General features: G+C 37.0%; 2 protein-coding genes across 2 annotated transcripts; one reads left to right on the top strand and one right to left on the bottom strand.

The window, feature by feature from the left end:
• Positions 1-4,982: 4,982 nt before the first annotated feature.
• On the top strand, positions 4,983-7,075 carry LOC113302268 (nudix hydrolase 15, mitochondrial-like). The gene is made up of 4 exons (XM_026551161.1): positions 4,983-5,490; positions 5,597-5,739; positions 6,476-6,595; positions 6,691-7,075. Exons 1-4 carry the CDS (start codon positions 5,085-5,087, stop codon positions 6,913-6,915), a joined length of 894 nt encoding a protein of 297 aa, XP_026406946.1. The 5' UTR covers positions 4,983-5,084; the 3' UTR covers positions 6,916-7,075.
• Positions 7,076-7,746: 671 nt separating this feature from the next.
• LOC113302267 (magnesium-chelatase subunit ChlI, chloroplastic-like) lies at positions 7,747-9,751 on the bottom strand. Its single transcript, XM_026551160.1, has 3 exons — positions 9,487-9,751; positions 9,257-9,372; positions 7,747-9,118 (listed from the first exon to the last, which is right to left on the bottom strand). The coding sequence occupies exons 1-3, from the start codon at positions 9,596-9,598 to the stop codon at positions 8,069-8,071; spliced, it is 1,278 nt and encodes a 425-aa protein (XP_026406945.1). The 5' UTR covers positions 9,599-9,751; the 3' UTR covers positions 7,747-8,068.
• Positions 9,752-14,895: the final 5,144 nt, after the last annotated feature.

Raw genomic sequence — 14,895 nt, 5'->3', positions numbered from 1 at the left:
GAAGGAAATAATAATAATGAAATAAGAAAATACAATTTGTGGGATCTGACATGGCTAAGGCATGGCCGGCCGGTTAATGAGCCCGATCCATGACACCTTTTCTAATTTTATATTATTTTCATGATGTGAAAGAAATATCATGAAATTAAGGAGTTTGTTGAAACGAACGAGTTTCCTTAAAACGAAGGAGTTTCCATGAGATGAAGGAAACAACAACAACAACAATAATAATAATAAAATAAGGGGTCGCTAGGTGTGGGACCAGTCATTGCTAGGGAATGGTCGGCCAGCTAGTGGCCCGGTCCCGTGACACATTTTCTAATTTTATATTATTTCCTTGATGTGAAGGAAATATCATGAAACTGAGGAGTTTCATAAGATGAAGGAAATAATAATAATAATAAATAATAAGGAATTACAAGGTGTGGAACCGGCCAAAGCTAGGGCATGGACGACCGGCTAGTAAACCCGGTCCTGTGACACCTTTCCTAATTTTATATTATTTCCTTGATGTGAAGGAAATATCATGAAACTGAGGAGTTTCATAAGATGAAGGAAATAATAATAATAATATAATAAGGAATTACAAGGTGTGAGATCGGCCAAAGCTAGGGCATGGCTGTCCGGCTAGTAAATCCGGTCTCGTGACACCTTTCCTAATTTTATATTATTTCCTTGATATGAAAGAAACACCATGAAACTGAGGAGTTTCCTTAAAACGAAGGAGTTTGTTCAAACGAAAGAATTTTCGTGAGATCGAGGAAAATAATAAAATAAAATATGAGAAAAGGTGTGGGTCCGACCATGACGGCATGTTCGGCCGGCCGGTGGGCTTAGTCCCTTAGGCGCCTCAATTAATATTTTATTATTATTATTTTCTTTCCTATTTTGCATAGGTTCATCGTTCCTTCGTAATTTTTTGAATGCTTCGTGCATTCAGGTACTCGTTAGTGTATATCCCTGAGTACACTTGCACCATTTTATCGGGGCTTATTCGATAGTGACTCAGATGCCCGCACGTCGAATATTTATTACTAATTAGCCCATGAAATTCTGCTGGAAAGAACCATGAATTGAAGTAATGAAATATTATGAAGAACATAGAATATTTTTTAGGGATTCAATTAATGAATCTAATGACTAGAAATAATTAATTGATGGCTCTATACTAGCACGTTGTCTAGGATAATTAATTATTCTAGAATTGAGCGATATGAGCTAGTTGAAGCGTCATATTTATTATGTATAGTCAGGGAAAACGTCGTTGCATCCTGAAGACGTTATCGCTCTATACTAGCAGGCAAGCTGTCTAAGAGCCGTCCAATAATTAGGATTCATACGCATGTCTTTTATATAGTCAGGAAAAACATTGTTGCATCCTGAAGACGTTTATGCTCTATATTATCAGGCAAGATGTCTAGGAACCGTCAAATCGTTCGATTCTATATAAAAGTGATTACTGAAATTGCTCAGTACTCATGAAATGTGTCGTTGCCTCAATTGAGAGACTGCATATTCATGTATGCTCTGAGAGACAATATACTCAGTCAGAGGTTCTTGTGGCATGAGTTTTCATGCTTTAATGAAAGACATAAGTCTCAATATTCATCTGACTAATGGATCAGGAATATGTAAAGTTACGATTTTATCCCTTGCTAAAAATCCACCATCAAAAATTGTGACCATTGTCCAATTCTGCCGGTAAAATCTTTCTTATTATCCTTGCTTTATAATAAAAAAAAATCACAAATACAACTACATAGTCAATAACAACTGCTCAAATCTCCACTAGCTTCTGCCATCCATAACAAAACCTAAATACATTCAAATTCTTCCTCGAGCATATATGGTGTCCATCTTATATCCTACGTATAGTCATTGATTTTATATCTTAAATACATTAGGGTTTTTAACATTCTCTAATTGATGATGTACTTGTCTGTAAAGAATAGATAGATGCAAGTTGCTCGAAAAACTTATTCACTTTATTTGGTGGTGATTTTGATAATTGGTTATACTTGATGGTGCCTGGTTTTCCCTTTATAGAATTCATCTTTACTACAGATGATACTGGAATGCCTAATTTTCTCTTCTTAGGTTTCATCTTAACCAAAGATGATATTGGAACCGATATTATCGGTGTATAGGTAAAACCGATATATCGGCCTGTACAAACGTTTTTATCGTTCCATCTTCGTATCACCGATATTTTCGATATCGTATAGGTATTTTCCGATATCCGATAAAAACCTGTAATATCGGCATGTACAACCGATATTGACTACCTTGTACATAACTATATAAATATATATATCCTAAACCCTAAGAAGATATGGAATTTTAGGTTAGCTAACCAGGAGAAAATCATTGTAATCATGATCAATAAACTATATCTTCATTCCTCCGTGGATGTAGGCAACACTTTCCAAACCACGTTAAATTCTAGTCTCTCTTATCTTCTATTTATCTTCTTTTTCTAGCCTTAATTCGCATAATCATCATCAAATCATCATATTTAGTGCCTAAAAGTAATTTTGAGTACAAACATTGGTGCCGACTAAGGGGATTTGTTAAAACAACCGTGTTTTACCAGTGAGAAAAATGTGGAAGAAATCATGCATGAATTTTCATTCAAATATCAGCCAAAAGAAGAAAGAAAAAAATTTTATGAGGGCTCACCGAGAAGCGTTGCAAATAGATAAAGAACTGTTGCGAAAGTTGCAGAAACAGTAACATGAACATTACATAACAGTAACAGATATAATTGTTGCAGAAGCGTCGCAAAATATCCTTGATCATCTAGCCAATCTCATCCGTCAGATCTATGATCCGTTTCAACCAGATCCAGCTAATCGACGAGCGACACGTGTCGTAAGTCAAACAATGGTCAAACAAGATGACGCATCATGCCCAGGTAACTAATCAGCATCCACCACGTCATCTGAACTAGTACCGTCAGCATATGTCTTGTCAATGATCTCGTTTGCCACGTCAACAAGACCAGGTCCAGTCAGTACGCCGCGTCAACATCTCAGTCCAGTCAACAACTGCTACGTCGTTGGTTTTGTCTGTTCGACATCCAACATGTCATCAATTCGGTCTAATCAGCTCTTGCCACGTCAGCATTATTTTCCAGTCAACAATCCACGTCAGCAATTGTAAACTGTCATCACTGCCACGTCTGCAACAGCTCGCGCGCTTCGTGAAAACCTTGTTTCATCAATAACTTCTTCGTTTTAAGTTCGAGAAACTTTTATGCGCACTTGGAGCAGCAACATGATCGAGTTCGAGGATCGTGGATAGCGACATGATCGAGTTCGAGGTTTGTGGATAGAGACATGATCGAGTTCGAGATGAGGATTGCTTAGACCCTTCAATATTTAGCCTTGCATCACATCAAAAACATCTAAAGCCTCACCTTTCACGTGAGCACTTAAGTCTTTCTTTTATCGCAAGCATAAAATCTCGTCTTACAAGTGAGTATGAAAGACTTGCACCTTGGCAAGCACAAAACCTCATCTCAACCACGAGCCCAACGTCCGATATTGGTCCAAAGACTCGTACTCAACCCAAGCAACAGCCAGCCTGCCCGAGCAGTGAACGCTACAGCCTTGTTACGCTGCGAGAAAAAATCCTTTCCCCAGCGGCAAGCACACTACATTCTACTCAAGACTCGACTATCTCTCGAGCATCACAAGTCCACCACGTGGAAAAAAGTCTCGCCTAGCACACGAGCAAATATTGTTGCAGGTTATCACAGTTGGGGTGCCTTGGTAATGTCTATACTCACGCTTGTGGGCGAGTTTCATCATCAACGATCGACGCAGAAATGGTTGAGTTTCTTGGTGAAACTGAGTCAATTACTGGACTTGGAAGGGAAAACAAACTTCTTAACCCCCAACAAGTTGGAGGTTAAGAGGGACCGATGTTTGTACCGTCTATAAAATAGAACGGAAGCCCGTTAATCAAGGCCGCTTAGCCCGTGAAGAAAGATTCTGGAAGTTTCCAGAAGTCTTGTTGTCCAAGTTGCTTGCACATAAAGTTTATATCAGGTTTAGGGTTATATAACTATATAAATACATGTATCCTAAACCCTAAGAAAATATGGAATTTTAGGTTAGCTAACCGGGAGAAAATCATTGTAATCATGATCAATAAACTATATCCCCATTCCTCCGTGGATGTAGGCAACACTTGTCGAACCACGTTAAATTCTTGTCTCCTTTATCCTCTATTTATCTTCGTTTTCTAGCCCTAATTCGCATAATCATCATCAAATCATCGTGTTTAGTACCTAAAAGTAATTTTGGGTACAAACACGATAATTAAAAATAGAAGCTACATTAGGATTCCGTAACTTCAGTATACCCCCAGACCTACCAATTGAATTTAAAGCTATCCAATATACTGGTCTATTCCCCCAAATTCGAGCAACAATTGAATCATTACAAGATTCTAACAAAATTTCTTGAAAAACTATAATAGTTGGATCATCTAATTTTATCCATTTTTTCACCCTCCCTCTTCACTTAACATCACGAAGACTCTTAATATTCCAAGTTACTATGTTTAATATTATATTTTTTTGATCGGTAAAGAAAGGATTTAAAAACCATTTTAACCCTAAGAAAAAAGAGCGCGTTTGGATACACAAAAACAAGAAATCAGTTTGGATGTAGAATTTCAGAATGACTTCCAGAAACAGAAAAATTGACTTTTTATGAAGCAAAAAATCAGGACTTCTAACTTCTGTTTCTGGAGAAGCACTTCTGACTTCTACTTATACTTCTGCATTCAAATTGAATTCCGACTGGTATGGCAAAAGGTGGCTTTGTCGCACCTTTGTGCAAAAGGGCCAACAAAGTCAGCATAGAGCATGTCTACTGGGGCATCAAGGTTGGAAGAATTAAGTTCACTATTCTGGTTCTCCCTTTCGAAAAGTTCACTGACAAGCGTAAAATAAGAGATTAACAACGTCATCATGCTAAAAAGAACCGCATTGCGTATGTTTAGATCAGACATTTCTCTGTACACCATCTCTGAAACAAGTCAGTGTAATAATAAATGTGAAAGAAATCTCTTCAATGAGATTCAATTACTCACCGATTTCAATATCTCTTAAAAGAAGATTACTAATGGCTACAACTCCAACATCCCCAACACCCAATTCATCACCGATATCTAACTTAATTGATTCAAATTCATCATTCGGAGGATCACAAAGACTTAGAATCTTAGCTCAGCAACTTCGTCTTTATAAATCACCACCACCACATACAGAGAATGATGAAATTGACGAACAAAAAAGAGAGGAAAGCGGTGGTAAAGTTGTTTCTCAATTAGGTTTTGCACAATCTGCAACACCAATTGCGGATCCAGAAAGATTTACATGTAAAAAAGCTGCTGTTCTTGTTTGTTTGTTTGAAGATAATGTTGGAGATCTTAGGGTTATTCTTACTAAACGTTCTACGAGACTTTCTTCTCACTCGGGTGATTATTTTGATCAACTAGGCTTTAGGTTTGAAGAATAGATTTTTAGGTTTCATTTGTGTTTTATCTGAATTTTATGAAATTGAGGTTGATTTTGTTTATGTAGGTGAAGTAGCATTACCAGGAGGAAAAGCAGATGAAGGGGATGCAAATGATGAAGAGACAGCAACTAGAGAAGCTAATGAAGAGATTGGATTAGATCCTTCACTTGTTAATATTGTTACTGTGCTTGAACCTTTCTTATCAAAGGTATGGAAAATGATTAATTAGGGGTTTCTTAATGGATTCATTTAGGATGAATAGACACTTTTAGTGTTTGATTTCTCTGTAAAATGAAGAATTAAAATTTTAAACTCATTGACAAGAATAAAATTTGTTCCCAGTGTTAGATAATGTAGGTACTGAAAGGCTATTCAGACGATGTGCTTTACTCGAAGCTAATAACTAATGAGTGACAAAATGTTCTGGATTTTAGTGTTAGCCTCTGAGTTCAAGCTTTTACATTGGTCTTATAGGTGACACTTCCGATGGGTTGAACTTGCATTTAAGTTTTTACAGTTAGACTTATAGTTCGAGTTTAGATTTGCGCTGTGAGAATTGGAGTTCGTTTGATAGTCTGAAATTGCAAGGAGTTGATAGTATAGTATCTCAGTTCTGGTTAATTGTAAAATATAGGTCACATGCTAAACTAAACAAAGATACAGAAACAATATCACAATAATGTTTTTCCATTTAAGAAACAAGATGTGTTAGTTTGTGATGTTGCATTGCATATCCCCAAGTATGCTTAGAGAATGTTCTTAAAGATATAGAGCCAAAGAAGAGGAGAATGAGCAGAATAGGAATTTTCAGGAATTTGTGATTATCAACCAACCAACAAATAAATCCTAGGAGGGAAAAATAAACTTCCGCACTTCATATTGGTCTAACAAAATCATTGTTCACTTACTCTTCTTCTTCTTTTTTTCCGTGGGTGTTTGTGCAGCATCTCATGAAAGTGGTTCCCGTAATTGGCATTCTTTCTGACCAACAAGCATTTACGCCCATGCCAAATCCTGCAGAAGTTGAAGAAATTTTTGATGCTCCATTGGAGATGTTTCTTAAGGTTTTCCACATTACACTTTTCCTATCTTCTCTAGTTTGTTGTAATGATAAAATCTCTTCTATTACATTTTTGACTAAATTTTTTGATGGATTTAGGACGAAAATCGAACATCAGAGGAGAGAGAATGGTTGGGAGATAAATATCTGATCCATTTTTTCGATTACAAAGCAGAGAACAAGGAATTTGTCATTTGGGGTTTAACTGCAGGTATCTTGATTCGAGCTGCATCTGTTGTATATGGCCGGCCACCATCCTTCGTGGAGCAGACGCCTAAATTTTGGGTTCCTAAATATGTTAAAAAAGGAACCACCATGAGATGAACACCCATACATTACCATGCAGGTGGCTGTATATTTTTGCTTTGTTGTTAAAATTCATGGAAGTCTGCGGACTATCTTATTGATGATACTTGTAACAGTTGCTACTTGTAGTATATATAAAAGCAAGAAAGGAATCCCAAATTGTTTTTTTGATTGTGAATACCGCTTGCAGTTCTGCTAAAAATCTTGTGTGTTCTTATCTTTGTGTTAAATCATAGTCCAATATGCTGCTGCTTATCAGCTCGATCTGTAACGGTGCACATAACTCTGAGAGAGATCTATAAGAATGGAAGATGAATATTTAGCAACTAGCCAACTTAGGCATATAGCGAAAATAGCGAACAACCAAAACATGTTCGGTGCCTTTGTTATCTGAACCAGTGAATCATGTGAATGGATATTTCCTACAGTTAGACTTCTTACATGATTGGCCGACTTGTTCTGGGTTGTGTCTGAAACTTACTCTATGCATTTTTTGTTTTTGTTTTTGGAATGCCTATATTTGTAGCAGAATCCATATTCCCCTGAATCCCCTCCCCCAGCTTCCTCCCTACTACTCTCCCCGTACTAATGTGGCACATCTTACTGGAAAATTCTTTTATTAACGAGGATCTCTGTCGTCTATCTTCTGTGACACGATCAACTTTGGAACATGAAAGATGGAGAAATCGCAGTAGGAAAACATATCAGCAAAAAAGATTCAGCTAGAAGAGAGTGAAAGGTACAGCACATAAAGTTTCTCCACCTGAACAGTGATTGGATGACAGAAAAATATCCACTTTGGGAACCAACCATCATTTCTATATGTTGGCAACTCGGTCAAGAGCTACCTTGGTTGCCCTAGGAACAGGGTGTAATTGATCAATTTCATTTCAGAACCATTACATTCCAGAATATCCCAGTTCAGTGGTAAAAGCTAAAATGCTCGAAATCAAGAACCCTCGTGATTAGAGTTTGTTTCTGAATTGACATTCTTAGTGTTCATCTAGCTAACCAACTGAAAATATGAACCTTATACAGGAAAAACTAGGATTAAGAGAACACGAGCAATGAAAGAAGGAAAATAACACAAAAGAGCGGGTGTTGTCTAAAAGAAGATTAACCAACAAACATTCGAACAAAAATTGAAGAACATAGCGGTTATTTACCTCCTTCAACCAAAGACCTCGTAGAATTTTTCAATGACGAGTAATCCAGAGTCTATTGATTCTAATGGATCCTTTCTAAGACGATGTCTTAAACAATTGGGAATGACAGTTGCAATATCCTCCGGAGTTACTTGATCTCTTCCCTTCAGAGCAGCTAAAGCTCTTGCTGCCCTGTTAGTAACAATATCTCCTCTCAATCCATCAACATTTAGTTCTGCACAAACTTTAGATATCTTCACACAAAGATCGCGATCAACCTTGACAGAAGAAAGAATTTTCCTTGCAGCAGTTATCTGTTCTTGGAGTTTATCTTGGTCTACATTGTAGGTAGTACGGAACTCTTTAGGGTTCTGGTCAAACCGTGCCCTCTCCTCTACAATCTTCACCCTAAGCTCCGCATCTCTCACAGTCCCAACTTGTGCATGCATCCCAAATCGGTCGAGAAGTTGTGGTCTAAGCTCACCTTCTTCTGGATTTCCTGAACCAATTAGGATAAACCGAGCAGGATGAGAAATTGAGATTCCCTCTCTCTCGACAGTGTTCCACCCAGAGGCAGCAGAATCTAAAAGAACATCAACCAAATGATCATCCAAAAGATTTACTTCATCCACATATAGAATTCCTCTATTCGCTTTAGCAAGTAGACCTGGCTCGAATGCCTTCACTCCTTCTGTTAAAGCTTTCTCAATATCAATTGTACCACAAACCCTATCTTCGGTAGCACCTAGTGGAAGATCAACCATGTTGATTTTAGTAGTCACAATCTCTAGTTCCTCACCATTTAAGACACTTTCTCTGACTTCCACACCCATGGATTCGGGATCTTCCGGGTCAGAATTGAATGGATCCCCTGCTACCACTTTGATTTCAGGTAGTAAATCAACTAGAGACCTAACAGTTGTTGATTTTCCAGTTCCTCTATCACCCATTATCATAACACCTCCAATTTTTGGGTCAATAACATTAAGCAGTAGACACAATTTCATTTCATCTTGTCCTACTATTGCTGCAAAAGGATACACTGGTCTCTGACTTTCCTTAGCACGTTTTTTAGCCTGAAAATTTCATGGTCTCATCCCTTCAATTCTAATAGCATAGTAGAAATGGGCTAATTAAAAGTACACATAACAAAAACAACTATACATAAAAGGCTAATTTAATCAAGGTAGCATAGTAGGTAAAGGGTTTCAAACCTCTGCAGGAATGATTTCAGTAGCAACATTTTTCACTGAGAAATGAAATTGAGATCTTCCCTTTTTAATAAGGTTTCCAATTCCTCCTCCATTGAACTTTCTCCCATAAATCTGGCCTGTACATATAATCAAACAAAACTAAATTTGTGATTATAAACATAAAAATTGAAGTAAGAAACTCAAACAATGAAAAACCATGTAGTAGTAAAAGAAGAGTAGAATGTTTGTACCTGAAGTTGAGGATATAGAAGAAACTAAAGGAGATAGTTTTGAGGAAGAAGATGAGGAGGGGAATCGAGAAGGTAAGAGAGCTGAAGAGGAGGGTACAAGTAGACCCGCCATGACTGCAAAGGAGAACGAGAGAGAGAGAGTTTAGTTTGCAAATGCTGCTGATATATGGAAGTACAATTCCGTCAATTTGTTCTATCTTTTGCTGTTAACAGATTTTGCGGATAAGAAAGAGGATAGAGTAGTAGAATGGTCTGCTGGGATTCGCTTCTTCTCTCTTTTTAATTTTCTGAATTCCGTTTGCTCTTAGGATAACAGAATTTCATGACGCCGTTTATTATTCTATCACCGTCTACCAGGCAGTAATTACTGATCGAATAGGGCCCCTCAATTCTCCAGTGATAAAGCCTATTGTGTAACCATGGGCCATGGAAGTAATTTGAGGTGAGCGAACCATTCGGTTTTGTTAGCTAACTTGGCATGGAGACCGGTAGATTCATAGGGTGAGCATTTGGCCCATAATCCGCGGATTTAATCGGGACCGACCGTTCTTTTGCGGATGGATCTCGGACCGTTCGTTAATGGATTGGACGCGGAAGGAATTTTTGATATCCAACGGATTACGGATGGGGCTCAGATGCAACCATGAAAATCCGTTGGACATCCATATCCGTTAAATTAAGGACATTTATATAGTTCTAGAAAATATTATGGATCATTTAGGAATTCTTAAAGTGTTTGGTTGGGGTGTTACATCGCATTTTTATATTTGTATACATATATAGAATATATAGGTTTTATAAGGGGTCATTAGTGTTGGCTTTATTTTCTTTATTATAAATTTTAACTAAAACAAATCCATTGGATTATCCGTATCCAATCCGTCCATCCGTGCATCCATTGGATGCAAATCCGTCGGATATTGGATTGGGTGCGGATGCAAAATTTGATATCCGTAATGTATTGGATTGGATGCGGATGAGGTGAAAACCGGCCCATGCTCACCCCTATGTAGAAAATCCCAACTCTTTAATGTTATCTCTGTTAAAACCTAAGTATTTCAAGAACTCTTTTGTTCTTGTTGCCAAAGTGTCTAAGTCTAGCTCCTGGATGTGGAAATGCATCAGTAAAGGCATGGCCCTCATTAAACAAAACAACATTTGGGAAGTAGGTGATGGAAAGTCCATTAATATATGGTTTGATAACGGGATACCTGGTTTTGATAAAAATCTGTCTGAAATGGGCTTGCCCATTAACACCAATCTACCACTTGTTGCAGACTTAATTGATTGCAACAATAAGTAGAATTTAGTTTCTCTTCAGTCTTGTTTTCCTTATGTCATTATCTCTAAAATTTTGAATATCAACTTATTCTGCAATGCTGACAATTTGTTACATAAAGATAGAATTAGATGGAAGTTAACTAGAGATGATAACTTCACGGTTAAGTCCATGTATGCTAAACTTAATGATCCTTCTATATCCTTAGGGAGTAATGAGCATTATAAAACTTTTTGGAAGAAACTATGGAACCTAAAGGTTTTGCAAAGGATTAAACTTTTTATTTGTATATGTTTGAACGATGCTTTACCTGTTAACTATACTTTGTCTAGATACACTAGAAAAGCCTCTTCAAGATGTATTTTCTGTGAATCAAAGGATGAGACAATGGAACATCTATTCTTTAAATGCCATTTTCCTAAATCTATTTGGATGTTGCCTCCTTTTCCTTCTCTTCTTTCTGTTCATTCAGGCGCTTCTTTTAAGGAACATTTCTGCTCTTAGATAAATGGAGCTGCTCATAGCATTTTTGTAGAATCTGCAGCGACGAAATGTTGGTTTATATGGAAGGAGTTTAGGGATAAATCTAACTCCTCAATTACGACATCCCATATTATACAAAGGCACAATCAGTTCTGGACACCTAGAGCTGAAGTTCTTAACAAAAATGTTTTATTTCCAATGGTGGTAAACGCATTACATAGTCAACCTCAATGGATCACTCAAAGTTTAAATGAGTTGAAAGTTAATGTGGATGCTGCTTGGATATTGGATACTAATTCTAATACAGGTGTTGTCATTGTTGTTCATAATCACGTAGGTACTACGGAAGGAGCAAGAGAAGGACCCAAAACTACATCCAGTACGGAAGAGGCAGAAGCAGTCGCAACTCTAAAAGGAGCTAGTTGGGAAAAAAAAGCAAGGATATCGGCTTTTGGCATTGAAGGAGATTTCAAGAGAGTGGTAAAGTACTTGAATGGCGTAAGCAATAGAATTCTATGGCAGTGTGAATCTATTCTAAAGGAAGCGAAGAAAATTGCTACTCAATGCTATAATTTTTTGGGTTGTAAGTATGTCCCAAGAGAGGCTAATAGAGTTGCGGATATTCTAGCCAAAGAAGCAAGAAAATTTGTACATGGTGTTAATTGGAGTATTGTTGCTCCTTATTGTATCCACCAGTCTTTATTAGTTGATAAATCCAAAGATGAGATGTTACAGCCACAACCATCTTTATATTTCTCTGACACAAATGTTGTAAGACTTTCAGGTGACCAAGTTGGTTAGCTGCTTTTAATGCATTTTATTTCTACAAAAAAAAGGACCATTCGGTTTTTTTTATAAATGAATTACCATGGACCATGGTAATAAATTGAGTTGAGCGAAATGGTTGTCGACTTGATAACTCGGTAAATTTATTTGTCTCAGACCCAAAATATCCTTACTGATTCATAGAAATTGTTAGAAAATTGCTCGGCCGAACTCGCATGTGTTGCTATCTCAAGCATGTTTGTCAATGTTAGTGATCAAAGCTATAAGTCTTGATTTCTAGCCTATTTGTAGATGTCTCGGACTAGGACATAGATAGTGTAGTTGAGCTTAAATCTGTCGACGTTCATCTCTTGAAGACGAAGAACTACTAAGGGGAGCTTGTGGAACTTCTTCGACAAAAGGTATGTGGAGACTTGAACTTATCTATCACTTGGAAAGTCTATTTCTACTATCTCCTATATTGAAACATAAGTCGTGTTACGATATAGTTTTCTCTATACACATTTGAGATTTCGAGCTGAGTATATCTCGCTTACATATTTCTCGAAATATGTGTTGGTAAGCTTTCGCTTCGACCAAGTTCATCTTATATCATGAGAAAATTTCCGAGTAACATATTACATGGTTTGTGTGATACAATCATTTGGTGTAAGACTTGGAAGGTTTCAATATTGATATTTCAATATCTTGAAAATTGCTTTGATGCTAATAGTGTGTGAAAACGTCTATTGACATTATAGAAGAATGTTTCAATGATTGAAATAAAGAGTTGATGATGTAACTATCCTTGGATATAATCATATATAGTGTGTTCGCACATTAGTGTATAAGTCCATAAACCGGAAGCCAAGAGTATGCATATGTGTGTATATGAAATTGGTGAAGGAGACAGTTTAAGTATGCGTACCCGTACGCATACTGGCGGAAGTTCTCGAACCGAGAATTTCTGCTGAGTTTGGTTTTGGCAAAACTCTTGACTAGTCACCTTAAGTAGGCGTACCCGTACGCATACTGGCGGAAGTTTTTGAACCGAAAATTCCTGCTGAGTTTGGAAACTTTACAAACTCAAAACCGGTTGCTTAAGTACGCATACCCGTACGCATACCTAAGATGATTACTTTGTCAAATCGGTCAAGTCCATGAACTTAAACATTTAAATCATAAGGAATGCAATCTTTGCAAATCGTAGCTATAATGTTCATGATTGATTCAAGTGAATCAAACCGATTTGATTTCAATTGTGTTTTCTAAACAATTAAACAACTCTTAACTAGTTTCATTTGAGTCATTTGAACTAGTTATGGTTAAGATGAATAAGGTTGATATGGGAGTAATCATATGGATAACCTCGGTTAACTATTTGTGAACCAACATGGTGTAAAATTTTAGGTACGGTTACATAAACCTAAATGAGGGTACATTTCATTTGTGTGTAACAATCTAAGTTCGATCTAACGGCTGAAAGATATTAGCTTGGTTGAATCAAGTTTTTCATATAACGGTGAATATGGAATGCTTTGTCACCAAGGTAACTTGGATTGCAAACCCTGATTTGAAAACTATATAAAGGAGAACTCTAGCAACTGGGAAACCTAATCCCCACACCTCCTGTGTGTTACTAGTTGCATAACTAGAGTCGATTCTCCTTTAACCTTAGGTTTCTTCTCGAGACCCTGTAGGTTAACGACTTGAAGACTTCATTGGGATTGTGAATCCAGACCCAACTATTATCTTTGTAGTTGTGTGATCTCATCTTGTTGTTTCTATCGTGTTGAGTATAATTGAAATAATTGGCTCGAGATTTTATATCTCTGATAGGCAAGATAGAAAAATAATCACAAACAAACTTCGTCTGATGGTTTGTGATTCCACAATAACTTGTTTTGCTAGTAGATTAAGTTTATTGTGAGGTGATTTATAATACTAGGCTGTTCTTTGGGAATATAAGTCTGGTTTATCAATTGGTTCCTGTTCACCTTGATTTATTAAAAGACGGAACAAAACTCTTGGGTATTTATGTGGGAGACAGATTTATTCAATCCTATAGACTTTTCAGGGTGAGAAAGATTTGTCTATCAAGTCTTCGACTTTGGGTTGTATCAACTCTTGGTTGTGGGTGAGATCAGCTAAGGGAATCAAGTATATAGTATCATGCTGGGATCAGAGACGTAAGGAGCGCAACTGTACCTTGAATCAGTGTGAGATTGATTAGGGTTCAACTACAGTCAGTCTGAAGTTAATTGGTAGTAGGCTAGTGTCTGTAACGGCTTAATACAGTGTGGTGTTCAATCTGGACTAGGTCCCATGGTTTTTCTGCATTTGCGGTTTCCTCGTTAACAAAATTATGGTGTATGTGTTATTTCTTTTTCGCATTATATTTTGTTATATAATTGAAATATCATAGGTTGTGTGTTAAGATCAATCAATTAGAATATCCAACCTTTGGTTGTTGATTTACATTGATTGAAACTTAACATTGGTTTTTGGTACCGTTCAAGAAACTCCTATTATATTCAATCAGGCTCGCAAATTTCTATTTGCTGATTGCGGATTGAATTAAGAGTTAGAGATATTAAACTCTTTGATATAATTTATTCTAGATTGAGTCTGAATGTCTAGTTGATTCTCTATAAAGTATATTGGAGTAAGTCCTCTCAGATTGCCAAAAGAATTTTTGGGTGTGGTTGTTAGACCCCCGCATTTTCAATTGGTATCAGAGCATGCAAACACATTAAAGACCTAATAAATCTGTGTTTGTAGCGATCTGATATGGACAAGGGTGCTATCTCTATAAACATACCACCAGTCTTCGATGGCTCTATTTAATTGTGGTGGAAAATTTCTATTCGTGCCTTTCTCCA

Source organism: Papaver somniferum, chromosome 8 (assembly GCF_003573695.1).
Source record: "Papaver somniferum cultivar HN1 chromosome 8, ASM357369v1, whole genome shotgun sequence".
NCBI classification, from domain to species: domain Eukaryota; kingdom Viridiplantae; phylum Streptophyta; class Magnoliopsida; order Ranunculales; family Papaveraceae; genus Papaver; species Papaver somniferum.
This window is presented reverse-complemented; position numbering and strand designations above follow the sequence as displayed.

Bases quoted from the DNA above. Each gene is read 5' to 3' on its own strand.
- LOC113302268 (XM_026551161.1), top strand. From the start codon at position 5,085: ATGAGATTCAATTACTCACCGATTTCAATATCTCTTAAAAGAAGATTA. The intron at 5,491-5,596 runs GTGATTATTTTG...TTGTTTATGTAG, and splicing joins GAGACTTTCTTCTCACTCGG to GTGAAGTAGCATTACCAGGA. The intron at 6,596-6,690 runs GTTTTCCACATT...TGATGGATTTAG, and splicing joins CATTGGAGATGTTTCTTAAG to GACGAAAATCGAACATCAGA.
- LOC113302267 (XM_026551160.1), bottom strand. From the start codon at position 9,598: ATGGCGGGTCTACTTGTACCCTCCTCTTCAGCTCTCTTACCTTCTCGA. The intron at 9,373-9,486 runs GTACAAACATTC...TTATATGTACAG, and splicing joins TTCTATATCCTCAACTTCAG to GCCAGATTTATGGGAGAAAG. The intron at 9,119-9,256 runs GTTTGAAACCCT...TGAAATTTTCAG, and splicing joins CTGAAATCATTCCTGCAGAG to GCTAAAAAACGTGCTAAGGA.